The sequence below is a fragment of the Schistocerca gregaria genome, chromosome 8 (assembly GCF_023897955.1).
Source record: "Schistocerca gregaria isolate iqSchGreg1 chromosome 8, iqSchGreg1.2, whole genome shotgun sequence".
In the NCBI taxonomy this organism is placed as follows: Eukaryota; Metazoa; Arthropoda; class Insecta; order Orthoptera; family Acrididae; genus Schistocerca; species Schistocerca gregaria.
The window spans coordinates 384,610,581-384,628,010 of NC_064927.1; the positions used below are offsets into that span (position 1 = coordinate 384,610,581).

The window sequence follows — 17,430 nt, forward strand, 5'->3', positions numbered from 1 at the left end:
TGAAATTTTATCAACCGTAGTAATACAATAAGAAATGCGCGGCGTTAATCGCACGATGATCTGGAATATTCTGTATGAAAAGGTTCTGTGTCCATATCACCTTTAGTAGGACTTTATTCACTAATGAGACTGGCTTTTCACATGATGGGATCTTAGATTATCATGACAACCACTCCTAGGTCCTCATGTTGTGGAACAACACAGACATCAACAGAGGTTCTGACTCAACGTGTGGTGTGCGTCCATTCTTGACCATCTTATTGTCCCCTACTTGTTTCTACAATGTCTTACCGTGCAAACTGTCTCCAGTTTCTCAGACATGAGAAATGAGAAAATGTAATCACATGTCAGATCTAGTACAATATATTTGTCCAATGAAAACCCGTTTATCATCTGCATTTCTTCGTGGTGTAGCAATTTTAATGGCCAATAGTGTAGCTGCCTTTAAACTGAGGGGCCAACATATTTTATCAGAAAGCTTTGCTTTCGACATCGTTCCTATAAGAATTTCAGGAATTCGATGTGGTAACATGAGTTTCACACTAATTCTTGTTTTTATCTAGTTTTCTCTACAAGGACATTCAGATCCTTTTACGACGTATACAACTACTATAACAATGATACTGGATTGGGATAGGCTGCGTGGATTGTTGAGAGTCGTATGTACAAGATCTGATTAAATTTCAAGACAGTTTGTAAATGAACTTACTTTAATGTTACAAATAACTTTGTCTTACAAACTAAATTACAGTGCTGTCACTTGGCTCGAAATAATAAATACAGCCTGGAAGGCCGCGAAGAGGAACGTGTGTGTGATGCGGTGTGTCACGTGCTGGTAGCCGAGGCGGCGCCCTCCTTGCAGACCATTCCACATTCCATTCGGAGGCCGTGGTTCACCGTCGGACGTGGGTCAACCGCTGTTGCTCACGGTGAGGTTCACAGGCGGGCCAGAGTGCGACCTGTCTCGCAGTCTGTCGTAATGCCAGACTGCTACAAGCTGGAAATAAATTACTTGCCAGATTTATTCTACACTCATAGTACTACTGCAACTGCATACTGCTGCAAATATCCAAATCAAAGACAGTTTCCACGCTTTTTCTTAATCTTATCGTCTAATAAAATATATCCGTAAAAAATTTTATATGACAAAAACAATAACTAGCCTGTAATCAAATCTGATCCCCTCTGGTTTATTAATTACACAATATTTCAAATTTTCGACGAAATTAAGTAAATTAAGTAAAAAGTAATAAGTCACAGTTGCAAAATACTAACGCGAATTCTGCGCAGACGAATGGAAAAACTGGTAGAAGCCGACCTCGGGGAAGATCAGTTTGGATTCCGTACAAATGTTGGAACACGTGATGCAATACTGACCCTACGACTTATCTTAGAAGCTAGATTAAGGAAGGGCAAACCTACGTTTCTAGCATTTGTAGACTTAGAGAAAGCTTTTGACAATGTTGACTGGAATAATCTCTTTGAAAATCTGAAGGTGGCAGGGGTAAAATACAGGAAGCGAAAGGCTTTTTACAATTTGTAGAGAAACCAGATAGCAGTTGTAAGAGTCTAGGGACATGAAAGGGAAGCAGTTGTTGGGAAGGGAGTAAGACAGGATTGTAGCCTCTCCCCGATGTTATTCTATCTGTATATTGAGCAAGCAGTAAATGCAACGAAAGAAAAGTTCGGAGTAGGTATTAAAATCCATGGAGAAGAAATAAAAACCTTAAGGTTCGCCGATGACATTGTAATTCTGTCAGAGACAGCAAAGGACTTGGAAGACCAGTTGAACGGAATAGACAGTGTCTTGAAAGGAGGGTATAAGATGAACATCAACAAAAGCAAAACGAGGATAATGGAATGTAGTCGAATTAAGTCGAGTGATGCTGAGGGAATTAGATTAGGAAATGAGACACTTAAAGTAATAAAGGAGTTTTGCTATTTGGGGAGCAAACTAACTGATGATGCTCGAAGTAGAGAGGATATAAAATGTAGACTGGCAATGGCAAGGAAAGCGTTTGTGAAGAAGATGAATTTGTTAACATCGAGTATTGATTTAAGCGTCAGGAAGTCGTTTCTGAAAGTATTTGTATGGAGTGTAGCCATGTATGGAAGTGGAACATGGACGATAAATGGTTTAGACAAGAAGAGAGTAGAAGCTTTCGAAATGTGGTGCTACAGAAGAATGCTGAAGATTAGATGGGTAGACCACATAACTAATGAGGAGATATTGAATAGAATTGGGGAGAAGAGGAGCTTGTGGCACAACTTGACTAGAAGAAGGGATCGGTTGGTAGGACATGTTCTGAGGCATCAAGGAATCACCAATTTAGTACTGGAAGGCAGCGTGGAGGGTAAAAATCGTAGAGGGAGACTAAGAGATGAATACACTAAGCAGATTCAGAATAACGTAGGTTGCAGTAGGTACTGGGAGATGATGAAGAGTCCTGCACAGGATAGAGTAGCATGGAGAGCTGCATCAAACCAGTCTCAGGACTGAAGACCACAACAACAACAACAACAACAATAAGTAAAAACAGTTTTCATTAGAAGTGAACGAATTTGAAAATGAGAAAAAAAGGCAAATTAAAAAATATATACTTCGCGCTGGATTTTAGCTGGCGACCTTTGTATTTGATGACATTGGCGCTACTTTTCTACCAGCGCTCTTATCATGCACGCTTGCTGTTCATTTCTGATCCGAATTGTCCTCTTGTAACAACAAAACTGTTCAAAAAAAAAAGAAAAGAAAGATAGCAGACAAAACGTTAAAATATTTCTCAAACGCCATTACTCTTTGGATTTAAAGTAAGAAAGATATTGAGAAACTGTCAGATGCTCCATTGTGACAAAAAAGATCACTATTCCTAGAATGAGCTAGTACAACACAAATGGCTTCCTCTGAATACTTAAATTAACCTTTCTTTTAAATGTATGTCCTCACCAGTACCACTGTAATCTCAAAGCTGAGTTGAAAAATATATATCATCATGGCTTCGCAGCTTTAACGTAATTACACAGTGCCCTTCCTTTTCAGACGCTACTCCTATTCCAGCTATTTGTAGCAATGAGAAGCTCACTAAAGAAAATTTCGCTGCCATCTGTCAACAAATTTTAATAAATGCCTTCTATACAGGCTATCTGAGAGTTGCTGGATGATAGTAATAGGGTAGAAGGGGCAAAATACAGAAACAAACTTCTTGATTAGAGCTGAAGATCACATTTTAGGTTTCCAAAATTACTGGAAGCACTTGTTTCTGCAATCGAAATGCACAGTTGATTTTTTTATTGCTTCCGCTTGCAATACATAATGCTATGAATTATGGACGAAAACAGTAAGAGGGATGTTCAGAAGAGGAACTGGTACGAAATTGGGTTTGACTTCAGAAGAGACGGAAGGAATCCTCTGATTTTATATTGTGTGAAATAACGAGTGATTAGGAAAATTTGATTTGACATGGTTGTAATTGTGAAATCAGAATTTTTTTACAGTGTCGAGTAAGATAAGGGATAAGGGATATGAAGTTCAGAAAGAGGTAAGTATTTACAATCCCTCCAAAAAACAAGCTTAAAAATGAAAGCAGAACATTAAGGGAAACATGCTTCTATTTTTCCTCCATGTAAGACGAGTACCAGTGTACAACTGCGAGAGGATAAGGTGAAAATGATATTTAGAGCATTGGTAAAGGTGTAATGAAAAATGACACCTTTGTGGTTAAAAGTGATAAACATTAAACTTGATTATTAATTGAAATCAAGCGGCAGCGGAGAAAAACAGGCTTGAGCGCTAAAGGAAAGAATGAATGCGGAAACAAGAATAACAACTCATTATAGATAAAGATCGAGAAGCAACGGAAGTACAAATAGTTACATAATTCATTTGTCTAGGAAGACATGCAGAACAGACTAGACAGGGAAAGTATGCAATCGATATATATTGGTATGAGAAGTTGGTTATGGTCTTCAAACTCAGCAAAAAAGTAATATGTGTACAATGCATATTAAAATTATATCACTTTAGGAAACATGAATCTTATGGTGAAAATTTGCTAAAACGGAGATGAAAGTAGTCTCCAGAAAATCATATATAGGAGAACGAAGATTTTGGTGGAAAGAACTCAGAATCATTCAGCTCCGTCGAATTTTGATGTCAGAACCAGTGAGAGAAAAAAGAAGAATGGACAAAAAACAGAGCTGATTGAGGGTATATCCAGAGATAAGCAGCATGACAGGGTAAATACAAATGGAGACGGTAACAAAAATTAAAAAAAAATATTACTAATCGTGGTTTTGGAAGATCTGCGGTCATTTGCATGCTACATGTAGTTAAATACACCTGAAGATATTAGTTATGTTACACTTAAGAACTATTGCAATATCTCTTTGAAGAACATAAACTGTACATACACAATATCGAAGGACATGTTATGTAGTGCGTACACAGTTAGTGTTATCAAACTTAGATGTCTTTTTGCAGCTGAATTTATCATACTCATTTCCTCTCAACACCACTGCTCTGCTTATTACATTCAGAAATAGTGGTTTACTTCATAAATTAATTTGTAACTTTTAACCATGGGGAATATAATATCCCACTGTGACCAAACGTATCAATTTTTAAAACGTGTTGGTACTGGTATATCTGAAGCGTAATCTTTCACAGAAAATATTTATTAATAAAGAAGACGTATGACAGGAAAGCAACAGTGGAAACTTCTTCAACATTTTGTAGCAAGCCACTAACTTTTAACAAATTATAATTATTTGCCAACCTAGATATCAGAATCTTCGATATCAAAACACTAACATTGTGTTCTGTAGGATCTATTTCGAAATCTCAGTGTAGCCTTTCTGATTAGGTTTTCTGTGTTGTTACAATCTCCACACGCGAACGTTGGGATATTTCATTAAATGTTGTCAAGACCGAATCCTTGCCTAGTCCTCCGTGTTAATTTTCAAAATTCATAGTCATAAGTGCGCTTTGAGACAACAAGGAAACTACATAGTACTATTGGTAACGGATAAGTTGAGTCGAATTTTCACACCGTTATATGAACGACGTTGAGCATAAATTTTGAAGGCTATGAGATTGGCAACTATAGTATACAGGCAGGGGCATACAGCTTTATGCCTGTGTCTGGCCAGTTAAGTTGTTCTACTGGAAGCCTACATAGGGTTACCGAAGTTGAATACTATTCCGGCACGTAACACAGATGACCATTAAAGGAAGTAAGTTTATAATTCCATCAACGAGACGAAGCATCACCTGGAATTGGTCAAAGTTGGGGAAGAAAACCGACCGTGTCCTTTCCACGGTTTAAGAGATTTAGGGAAACTAAATAAAACTCTAATGTCGAAGGCAAGATGGGAAACTGAACGCATCTCTTTCCTATCGCCAATCGTGTGTCGTAAGCACTGAGCTACATTGCTCAGTTACAATTGTGAAGTGTGGTGGTTCTGATATCGCGGCTCCATGAACCGTGTCTAAGGTCGGAAGGAGGTTATGGCATGCCACCTCCTGTAGGGTCATACTTTGTAAAGTCCTAAGGTGTGGAAGTGAGCCTCTCAGTTGGCGTTGGGTTTATTTAGGACTGACTTTGTAGATCTCCGCCTATAAAGGCACGTATGTAAAATAAAGGCAACCTCTCATCTATAGCGGACCTGTGTGATCCATTGACAAACGTAACAGAAAACAGTATTCCCATTCGCTTTAGAACTCTTGCTCTTTCTGTAACGAAAAGTACACACCTTCACACACGTAACCAAACAGACACCCAAACGCACACTCCTCCGGCACTGCGACGCTAATGGCAAATTTATTGTCTGGGGAGTGCTGGAAGTTTTAACACAAAAATTAAATTACTAATGTATGCTCCTGTGTTTTACTACTTTTGTTTTATGATATTGTTATTATATGGGATGTAACTGCGTACGAAATACAAGCTGGAACATGTGACTGATGTTTCTGTTGACATTTGTGCGGCACACAAAGAGAAAGGCAGAATCTCTGTGACGGGTGAGTACGTCCTGAGTGCTAAAGGAATTGGCCATGTTTTGCTTTGAGGGGCCTCAAGCTCTATATTTAGACTGATCGGTGAAATGGATGAACTGCACGTCGACTTCGTTATGGCATCGTCGATAGAACTTCGTAACGCCCGTGTTTATACAGTGTCTGTATGGTTCATTACAATGTCATTCAGTGATGCATGCACGCATTGTAATGTAACATACAGACTCTGTATGAACACAGGCATTGTGTAAATCTGCCTGAAAATGTACTGTTGTCCCAAGCATAATGCAACAAACGGTGTATTTCTATCGCTGCTCGTTTAGTTTGTATTGCCGTTTCAAATATACCGGTCATTTTTGAAACACCCTGTATGTCTCGAGGAGCTAAAACACCGATAGCAAAAATTTGTCTCTCTTTCTCGGTGGGAATCACAAGGTGCAAGGAAAGGGGACGTGGACATATAGAAGTTTGGGTCGGTCCACGAGGCTTGCAGGTATAGCCGCATTGCGTAAGGCGACCGCTTACGATAAGCGGGAAATCCAAGTTTGGCTCCCAGTCCGGTACAAATTTTCATGCGTCACATGAAATGTGCTGCTGACGTCAAGCCGAATGCGCAGTTTGCGAATCGCTCTCGAGATAAAACTTAGAGTAGAATGAAATACTAAACACTGTATCTACATCTACATTTTCCGTGTATACACTGAAGTTTAGTGAATTAAGAAATGAAAGTTTGCGTCGGTCTGGGAGGCGTGCACAGATAGCCGAAGTAGTTGAGGCGACCGCTCGGAATAAATGGGAAATCCCGTTTCGAGACCCAGTATAGAGTGCCACCATTTCTTCTCATACCTTCCATACATTGACCATTGGAAAAACGATAGCTTATACGTTCTGTGGAGCTCTTCTTAAAATGAAAGTGTTTGAGGAAACACAGATACCATTAGAGCGCGCCCTGAAAAATGAAACGTCTCCTTCGTGCATTTACGATGTAAACTTTACGTGCTCATACTCTTCAGAACTTCTATGACATCCACGTACAATTGGTTCGAAGTGTGACTAAAGGAGTTGTCTTTCACTGTCAAACTACAGCGAATCCCCTAAACAAATTAGAATTTGTTGTTGGGCCTAACTGAAGCCAGCATCCCTCCTTCGCCATTAGCACTCTAGAAACCAGTGTACGTATGCATCACGGATCGACCCAATGCTTCAGCATGCATATACATCAATCCAACGTAAGGAATCTCCACGGAGCTAGTCACGGGAGAAAAGGATATGGCAGGCAATAGCTTAGCCACAGCGCAAAATTTGTTACTGTATGAACGGAGAACATGTTGGAAGCCCTTGAGATCAATGAATATCTGACAGAATGTCCTAAATGCTCGAAATCAGCTTAGCAATTTTCCTAAATTTGATCTAAATATCTTAACTACTTTTCCATTCTGATGATAATGATAGTCCGATAATGGGCTTGTAAGATAAATACATATTACAGAGCATCCAGCGTTTATGTTTTCGTTTATAATTTGCAGTTATTCCACCAAGCAGCGCCAGAAGAATTCATCGATATGGTGTGGAAGAGAGAAGAAGACAAGAAAGAAGTAAAGAAAGAAACTACAAAAAAGCTGATAAATGAGCTGAAAAGTAACGATCTGCAGTTTTTCTCAATCCTTCCATTTGTGGGAAGCATGACCTTGTAAACGTGCGAGTTGTTGAACTCCATTCTTTATATTTCAGTTGTTATTCACTAAGCTGCAATGTCCAAGTAGAAAACACAAGTAACGCTCAAGTACCCAAAATACGAACATATCCAGATACTGTAATGTTGCTAATTTAAAACGGGGCTTTAACCTAGTTATCACTAATCCAGTGATCCCCGTAACGTATTCCATCAACACGTTCATCTTGCATCCGTATCACCTCACATTTGCTTTTACGTGGCATTTTGTAGGTAACTCCATGCACTTACTGTACATTTTCCTCCGCGACAACTGGAAACCTCTATTCTGAATGAAACTTATTCGTCGAGGTATTGGTATACGTCCACCTCCGTAGCTGTGTGGTCAGTGCAAATGTCTGACCCACAGAGGACACAAGATCCATTCCCGGTACTACCAATGAGTTTTCCTTGGCGAAAGGACTGGTGTGGAGTGTATTCGGTCTCGTGAGGCAAAGTGAGGAGCTACTCGGAAGATTATCGGCGGTTACAGTGTCAAGAAACCCAACAACGACCGGGAGAGTATTGTGCTGACTACATGGCCCTACATACCACATACAATGACGCCATTGGGAGAGGATGAAAGGCCGTCGGTCGGGTCAGACCGTTCCATCTAGGGGCAAATGTGGAACTCTGTCTTACTGTAATACCGTTCGGCAACTTCATAACTGAAGACGTGATGCCTTGGGAAAACTGCTATTGATATAACGAATTAAATATCGTCTTGATTACTACATGCATTTTTCGATTACTGGCTCCAATGTGATGAATATCACCACACTTTATAGCTGTTTGGGCGAACAGCATTTTGCAGCGCTAGATTTGAAAATGATCTATTTGTGAGATCGTAAACAGCAATCAGTACATAGATGCAGCGATACAGAAGGTGTTTTTTTTATCTGTATTGAACAACATTATTTACGTCATGTTGAAAGGCAGCCAAGACAACGTCGGGTACATTGAGAGCATTACTCTCTGCTGAGGTCTTAAACAAGGGTAAAGACCGATTCATTGCAATTGTAAGAGTAGCAAAGATGACAGTTTTTGTTCTACATAACCGTTGCCATCAGAAAGAGCGGACTGACTGCCAGTTTCTGGAGAGTACTTTGTCTTACGGAAAATAATGGCATTTCAACAGTTTCATTCCTTTATGGCATAGGGTCGGCTAGGGTATGCAGTGGTTTTTATTGAGAACAACAGAAGAGGCATACTGTTTGATCACAACCATCCGGACCTTTATTACTGGACACTGATACAGGGTGTGTCCACCTATCAGCTTTATAACGGCTTTAACTCTGGTGGGGACAATTTCAGTGAGGTGTCTGAATGGTTGTGGAGGAACAGCAGCCCATTTTTCCTCAAGAACCGAAACCAGAGAAGGTAGTGAGGTTGGACGCTGTTAGTTGGATGATTCGGGAGAGGAGACCAAGCAGCTTGGTCAATGGTCCCATCGGATTACGGAAGGATGAGTAAGGAAGTTGGCTGTGCCATTTCAAAGGAACTATCCCTGCATTTGCCTGAAGCGATTTAGGGAAATTACGGAAAACCTAAATCAGGATGACCGAAACCAGAGAAGGTAGTGAGGTTGGACGGTGTTGGTTGGTTGATTTGGTAGAGGGGACCAAGCTGCGAGGTCAATGGTCCCATTGGATTAGGGAAGGATGGGGAAGGAAGTCGGCCGTGCCCTTTCAGAGGAACCATTCCGGCATTTGCCTGGAGCGAGTTAGGGAAATCACGGAAAACCTAAATCAGGATGACCGGACTCGGGTTTGAACCGTCGTCCTCCCGAATGCGAGTCCAGTGTGCTGACCACTGCGCTACATCGATTGTTTGGATGCTGGGATCTGGAGCGAAGTAGACGCTCTAACTCATCCCAGAGGTGTTCCGTTCGTTCCATATCTGGTCTCTGGGTAGACCAGTTCATTTCAGGAATGTCATTCTGCACAAACCATTGCCTCACACATACTGCTTTATCACTGGATGCAGTCTGATGCTGATACTACCATCGTCTCCCAACTGTTGTATGCAGTACACAATATTGTAAAATGTGTTTAGATCCTTCTGCGTTAAGCATTTTCTTGCGCAATAATGGGACCGCTCTCTAACCACGAGATGAAATCCGATATTGTAACACCACCTTCTCGACACTTCACTGTTGGGGCTACACATGATTGCAGGTTACGTGCTCCAGGCGTACGCCAAACCCAAACACTTCCATCGGATTGCCACAGGGCATAGCGCCATTCGTGACTCCAGATCACTCGTTTCCAGTCATCCACTGCCCATTGAAGTCGCTCTTCACACCGCCTCAATCGTCGCCTAGCATTGACTACATAAATGTGTGACTCATAAGGAGTTGTTGGACCGTTTTACCCCATTTACTCCCTACACCCAGTCATGGTGGTAGCCGGACTCACGACTGATTTCTTCCGCTGATTTCATGCGATTTCATTACTAGCACCCTCAACAATACTCGACGGTCCTTTTTCGTCAGTATTTAAGATCTGCCTGATCTTTATTTAACTGTCGCTGTTTCACTTCACAGTCACTTCGCAAAGCGTCGACGTGAGTTGTTTTAGAAGGACTGAAATGTCTCTCATGGACCTGTTACCTCTCATGGCATCCAATGACCAACCAACGCTCGAAACCACTGACGTCTCCCGACCGACCCAAAGCGCTGTTACTGCTTCAGTACTGGCGACACAACCCTCTCCGCCTCCTTTCATACTGGATGGTCCGCCTCTCGTGGCATCTAGTGGACAATTCTCCATTTAGTAGGGGTGACCGGATAGAGAGAGATAGAAAGGAGAGAGATGGTAGTGAATATAAAGATATTTCAAAACCGCCAAAAACTGCTGGTAAATAAATCTGTATTAACGTCCGATTTCCATCGGGTGATCATCTTCACGTACCATCACTTGTTTTTTTTTTTTACACCTGTCTGTACGTCAACGCTCTTACTGTGGCCTCAAATAAATTGAAAAAATCATCCTGATTCAATGCTGTGAGTAATAAAAGGCACTTTATAGCCAACAGTTAAATTTCTTGTTGTAGTTTAAGTCAGTGTACGAAGATTTATGAATTATGTCATTGCATTTTACTGTGACTGTACAGGATGAAATCTCTAAACACTTAACTTCCGGAGGGCTTCGATACAGTTTCGCACTGCCGTCTAATGAACGAAATATAAGCTTACAAAGACAAACGAACTGTAGAACTGGACTGGAGAGTTTTCAGCAAACAGAAAACAGCATGTTATTCTCAACCGAGAGCAATATTCAGACGTAAAAGTAACTTAGTTTGAACTCGGGAGGAGTGTTGTAGCGCCATTACTTTTCACAGTGTGTATAAATGACCTACGAGGTGCGACAATAAAGTAATGAGACTGATTTTCTTTGCAAGATGTGGCAAACCTGAAGGGTTGCGTAGGCACAATATCTTTGACCTTCGTCTAGAAGCTGCTTCTAGTCCAAATGGCACATCGATACAACTGCTCAGTCGTGAGTTGTGCTGTAATAAATCAAAACGTGTTTGTGTCTCTCGTCACGTAAAGGGAACCTCATAACATTGCGCAACGGTATGCCATTTCTTTTTGCGTTAAACTGAGTGAAAACGCGACGACAAATTACAGTAAGCTTAAGAAGGCTTTTGGAGAGGAGGTGATGTCAAGAGCTCAAGTTTTTCGTTGGCATAAAATGTTTATTGAAGGCAGAACGAATGCTGAAGATGAAGATCGCAGTGGACGACCATCAACCTCAGGGACGGATGTCAACTTGGGCAGGGTGTGTGAACCCGTACGATCTGATCGAAGATTATCCGTGAAAATGATTGCAGAAGAACTGAACATCAATCGAGACTTGAGACTTCGTAAAAGAGTTCTTCGTGTCCGATCCAACAGTGGTGGTAATTGGATTCTGCATCACGATAATACTATGTCAGTACAGCAATTTTTAACCTTAAAACAAATTTCAGTACTGCCACAGCCACCTTATTCACCGAATATCGCTCCGTGACACTTTTTTCTATTTCCAAGAGTCAAAGCGGCGGTCAAGGGACATCATTTTCAAACAACACAAGATCTCCAAAAAGCTGTGACGAGGGTCTTTGAAGATATTAGAGAAGATGAGTTCCAGAAATGTTACCGTCTATGGCAGAAGCGCTGGAAAAAGTCTGTGCAATCAGAAGGGAACTAATTTGAAGGAGACAACACTAAATTTGAGTAAAACAGCAAGCAATTTTTTTTTCTCACATCGGTTCCATTTCTTTATTGTCGCAGCTTGTAGATGATAAAGGGGGAAAATCCATATGCTTTCCGCGGATGATGCTGTTCACTACAGAGAAGTTCAAAAACGGCTCTGAGCACTATGGGACTCAACTTCTGTGGTCATAAGTCCCCTAGAACTTAGAACTACTTAAACCTAACTAACCTGAGGACATCACACACATCCATGCCCGAGGCAGGATTCGAACCTGCGACCGTAACAGTCGCACGGTTCCGGACTGCGCGCCTAGACCGCGAGACCACCGCGGCCGGGTACAGAGAAGTAGCAGCACAACAAAATTGTAGCGAAATCCAGGAAGACCTACAAAGGATCGGCACTTGGTGCAGAGACAGGCAATGGATGCTCAGCATAAACAAAAGTAACGTATTACGCATAAATAGCTGGAAAAGATAGATTATTATATGATTGCACGACTGCAGAACTATCACGGGAAGCACTCACATTCATAAAATACCTAGGAGTGTGCGTACATAGCAGCTTAAAGTGGAACGAGCAAATAAAAATAATGACATTTAAGGCAGATGCCAGAGACTCATTGGAAAAACGGATTTTTTGATAGAGAGGATCCAAGGAAGAGTAGCGCGGTTCAACACAGTTTCATTTAGTACTCGCGATAGCGTCACGGAGATGCTCAGCCAATTTCAGTGGCAGACTCTGCAAGAGAGGCGGTTTGCATCACAGTGAGATCTTACGTTCCTAGAAGAGTCAACTAATATATTGGTTCCTTTGTACCTCTCTAAAAGACCATGCAGGTAAAATCAGATATCCAAGCTCACACTGAGGCTCACCAACAATCGTTCTTCCAGCGAACCATTCGCCACTGGAACAGGAAAAGTATGACGTGGCAGTGGTACAAATAGTACCCTCCGCCACACACTGCAAGCTGTCTTTCGGAGCACAGATGTAAGACGTAGAACGTAGTACTCCTCTTACTCCGTGAACCGTTCCAGGTAACGAAACGAAGTTTTCGGCAGCAGGCCTCATGATTTTGTTACACGTTTAACCAAGATTACTAAACCATCGTAAAATTTACGATTGCAGTAAGGTATAAAACAGAGCTTTTGACTTAATTTGATACGTACCGCATTATTGGATATCTAATATCTACATCTACAGCTATTTGATTACTTTGGAATTCACATAGTGCCTGGCGGAATGTTCATTGAATCACCTTTAAGTTACTTTCTAGCATTCCTCTACCAAAGACCGCGAGGGAAAAACGAACACTTAAGCTCTGATTTCTCTTATTTTAGTATGATGATCATTTCTCCCTCTGTAGATGGGCGCCAAGAAGTATTTTTACACTCTTGAAAGTTCATGAGAAGATCCTGCGGCAACGAAAGACGCCTTTGTTTGAACGACTGTCATTTCGGTTCCCGTATTGTATCCGTGGCGCACCCTCCCCAAAACTAGCTCCTCTTCTTTGAACTTTTTTGACGTCCTCCGTCAATCCAATACGATTCGGTCCCCGAACAGGAATAGTGAAAGCTGTCTCTTTAGTAAACCTATTACATTTTCTAAATGTTCTGCCAATAAAATCACATTCTTTGATTTGCTTTCCCCACAACATTATATATGTGATCATTCCAATTTAAGTCATTCGTAATTACAATCCCTAACTATTTAGTTGAGCTTGCAATCTTTAGATTTGTGTGATTTATTCTACAACTAAAATTTAGCTGATTCTTTTTAGCGATCGTGTGGATGACTTCATACTTCTCATGATTTAAATTTCCACTTTTTGCACCATAGAGATATCTTGTCTAAATCATTATGAAATTCGTTTTGATCGTCTAATGACATTACAAGACCGTAAATGACAGCATCATCTGCAAACAGCCTTATAGGACAGCTCAGTTTGTGTCCTAAATGGTTTATGTGGGCCAGGGACAACACAGGGCTCACAACATTTCCTTGGGGAAATCCAGATATTACTTTTGTTTTATTCGATGGCCTTCCCCCAGTTGTTACGAACTGTGAACTTTTCGACAGGAAATCATTAATTCTGCCACACAAATGAGACGAATTTAATTAGAAGTCGCTTGTAATTAAGTAATGTTTAACCTATTGCTTATGACTTCCTTAGAATTAAATCTGGAGTAGTAAATTTCAAGAGAGTTTAAACCAAGGTAACATTTCCCCCTTTAGTGTTCAACGGTTAATCCACTGAACTGTTGTATCAGCCGAGATACTGAAATGAGTGACGATGTTTCTTTTTTCGAAAAAAATAAAAATAAAATAGGAAGATATGTTTTAATTAATGGCATTCGAAACCTCCTGAAAACACATGTACGCTTTTTAAGTGTTGGCGTTGAAAGTTTTCGCAAAGGTATCCGAGAAATGAGTTGGAAGTGAAAGACAAAGCGGGCGGGATCGCCGAGTGCTGTGTAAAAACCACCGATTGCAACTCTCGTGCCAGATTTCGTCCTTATATGCAGCAAGATGGTAGCCCTGTACTACAAAGATTAAACGTAACTCCTCTTGGGACGACTATACAGACCGAAGATACAAGGCAAGGTACGAATCTGTAACTGGAACTATATGGTAACTTCTGGCACACCAAAAGTGTTTAGGAAAACTATTTTAAATGTCTAAGTGAACAACGTTTACCTGAAAAAATAAACAGTTGATAGTCTTGATAAAACGATGGAGCTTTGTCCGATAGCCTCACGTCTACGTAGTCGGCAAGCCACCACACGGAGAGTGGCGGAGGGTTCTTTACCGTTCCACTCGCAAACGGAGCGATGGTAGAACGACTTTCTATATGCCCCTGCACGAGCCCTAATTTCTGTTATCTTGTCTTCGCAGTCACCACGCAAAATGTACGACCACGTTGACGACAGTAGAATCGGTCGGCAGTCAGCCGCAAATACCTGTTCTCTAAATTGCCTCTATAATATTGTGTGGAAGGAGCGTTGTCTTCGCTCCAGGTATTCTCATTTGAGTTCACGGAGCATTTCCGCAATACTCGCGTCTTAATCGATGCTGCCAGTATCAAATATAGCAACTCGCCTCTGAATTGCTTCGATGTCTTTCTTTGATCCGATCTGGTAGTGATTGCAAACACTAAAGTGCTACCCCGACAATGCAGTTTTCTGTACGCTGTAAACTGTCCTATAATTCTCCCAATAAATCGAAGTCGACTTCTCGCTTTCTCCACTAGCGATATTTCGTGAACGTTACATTTCATATCGCTTTGCAACGCCTCTTCTAGAAATTTAACCGGCGTGATTGTCTCAAGTAAGAAACCACTAATGCTGTATTCCAATATTAAAGGACTGTTTTTCATACAAATCTGCACTGACTTATATTTTTCTGTGTTTAGGGAAAGGTGTCTCTCTTAATACCAAGTAGACATTTTTTTCCAAGTCATTTTATATCCTCGTACAGTCACTCAAAGCCGACACTGCAGCGTCATCAGCCAACGGCCGCAGATCGCTGCTTATCCTGTACTTCAATGTATACAGAGAACCAGAGAGGTCTTATCACAGTTCCCTGGGGCATTGCTAAAGAAATTCTCGTCTCTGATGAATTCTCGCCGACAAGGACAATGTATTGCGTTCTGGTTTTTTAATAAGTCTTCGAGCCACTCACATATCTGGGAACATACTCCGTATCCTAGTGCTTTCGTTAACAGTATGCAGTGTGGCACAACGTGAGAAAAGGGCACTCTGAGTTTCGCACGAACGACGGTTTCTAAATCCGTGCTGACTTGGGGACAGAAACTTTTCTGTGTCAAGGAAATTTGTTATATCCGAACTTGGAATATGCCAACGGCCTTGCCGGTTTCCGTCAGGTCACCGAAGGTAAGTGGTGTCGGGCTGGGCTAGCACTTGGATGGGTGACCATCCGGTCTGCCGAGCGCTGTTGGCAAGCGGGTTGCACTCAGCCCTTGTGAGGCAAACTGAGGAGCTACTTGATTGAAAAGTCTCGGAAACTGACATACGTCCGGGAGAGCGGTGTGCTGATCACATGCCACTCCGTATCCGCATCCAGTGACGCCTATGAGCTGAGGATGACACGGCGGTCGGTCGGTAGCGTTGGGCTTTCATGGCCTGTTCGGGAGGAGAACTTGGAAAATACTTAATAATTCTGTAGCAAACCGATGTTTTCACTATTCACACAACCAAAGCCGATTCCGGCCGCCTTGTCTTTCAATTTTAGATCATTTCTCTGAAACTTTTGCGAAAAATATCGTTTTCAAAAACATTCTAATGACTTTCAAAATCGTTCCATTAAAAACCTTGTTCCAGTATAGGCATAAAATGATACAGCTCGTTAATCTTCGTACACTGGCTTAAACTACGTCAATGCATTTTACTGTTGACTACATAATACACTTCGCTATTGAAGGCACACGGTAGCTTTTATTTCCTTTGACATCATAGCAAATATGTTGTCATACAGGTTGTTGTAAAAAATTTTAAGACACCTAAAGGCGATCATATGATACAGAGCGGTGGTTAATAATGATTTACGGACTTTCAGCATACTGCAGGTGAAAAACAGGTCCGTAACTTGTTTTATAATTGAAATAAATGGTTGTGGCTCCGCCTTAATGCAACTTATGACGGAACTACAACCACATTTTCAATAATGATTTAATTATCAGCAATGTTTGGATCTGAAAACTGCTTTTTTTCAAATGCTTGAAAGATGTGGGCCACAGTCTGCATAAAATATGTACGTATAGGTATATATCTGTGACTTCAGCAGAGTTAACTTGTTCTACAAATAGATCTCTTCTATTAATTTCTGCAGTTTTCTATCATCAGGTCCCAGCAGTTAAATATTGTGCACCTCATGAAGGAAGCACTATCAGAATTTATCATCCTGTGGAAGACAAACATTGAGAAAAAATATCACCAGTTGGAAAATACTGTCTAAGGACTGTGGACCATTCACAAGAATCATCGCAACATACAACTGACACTGTTAAGAGAAATCATGATAATTCTAACTCGTGATGGTGGATCGTAATTTTGAACGCCGTTCCTTACAAATAAGAATTGAGTGTTACAACTACTGTATCATCATGCTTACTACATCTCAGGTTCTAAATTATTTTGTCTCGAAGAGGGCTGTGACCCACATACTAATGTTAGAATTTATATAGCTTATTAACTTCACTGAAAATCATATTTAGTAATATGTGGGTCATATCGTACGTAAACAATATTTATATTACACTTCGAAGTGTAATAGTGAGTTCCCGCAGGAAGTCTTTCTGCTAGCAGATCTCCCTCCAGTGGCCAATGCGTATATGCAGATTAGGGTTTAGAAAAAAGTGTGATAGACCGTATAACAGCATGTAATTTACTCCATGTACTATCTTGTCGAAAAGACCGTGCATATTATTTCATAGCTCAGTGGTGCTATAAAAATTGCAGCAGTTCTTCCTGTGTATAATTTTATGATATTATTAA

General features: G+C 40.9%; 1 protein-coding gene across 1 annotated transcript in view; it reads right to left on the minus strand.

Moving 5' to 3' along the window:
• Positions 1 to 692: 692 nt before the first annotated feature.
• Positions 693 to 17,430, minus strand: part of LOC126284675 (basic proline-rich protein-like) — a 46,415-nt gene continuing 29,677 nt past the window's right edge. Inside the window, exon 3 of the mRNA XM_049983794.1 lies at positions 693 to 997. Coding sequence (XP_049839751.1) covers positions 991 to 997 — 7 coding nt within the window. The 3' untranslated portion in view covers positions 693 to 990. The remainder of the gene's footprint in view (positions 998 to 17,430) is intronic.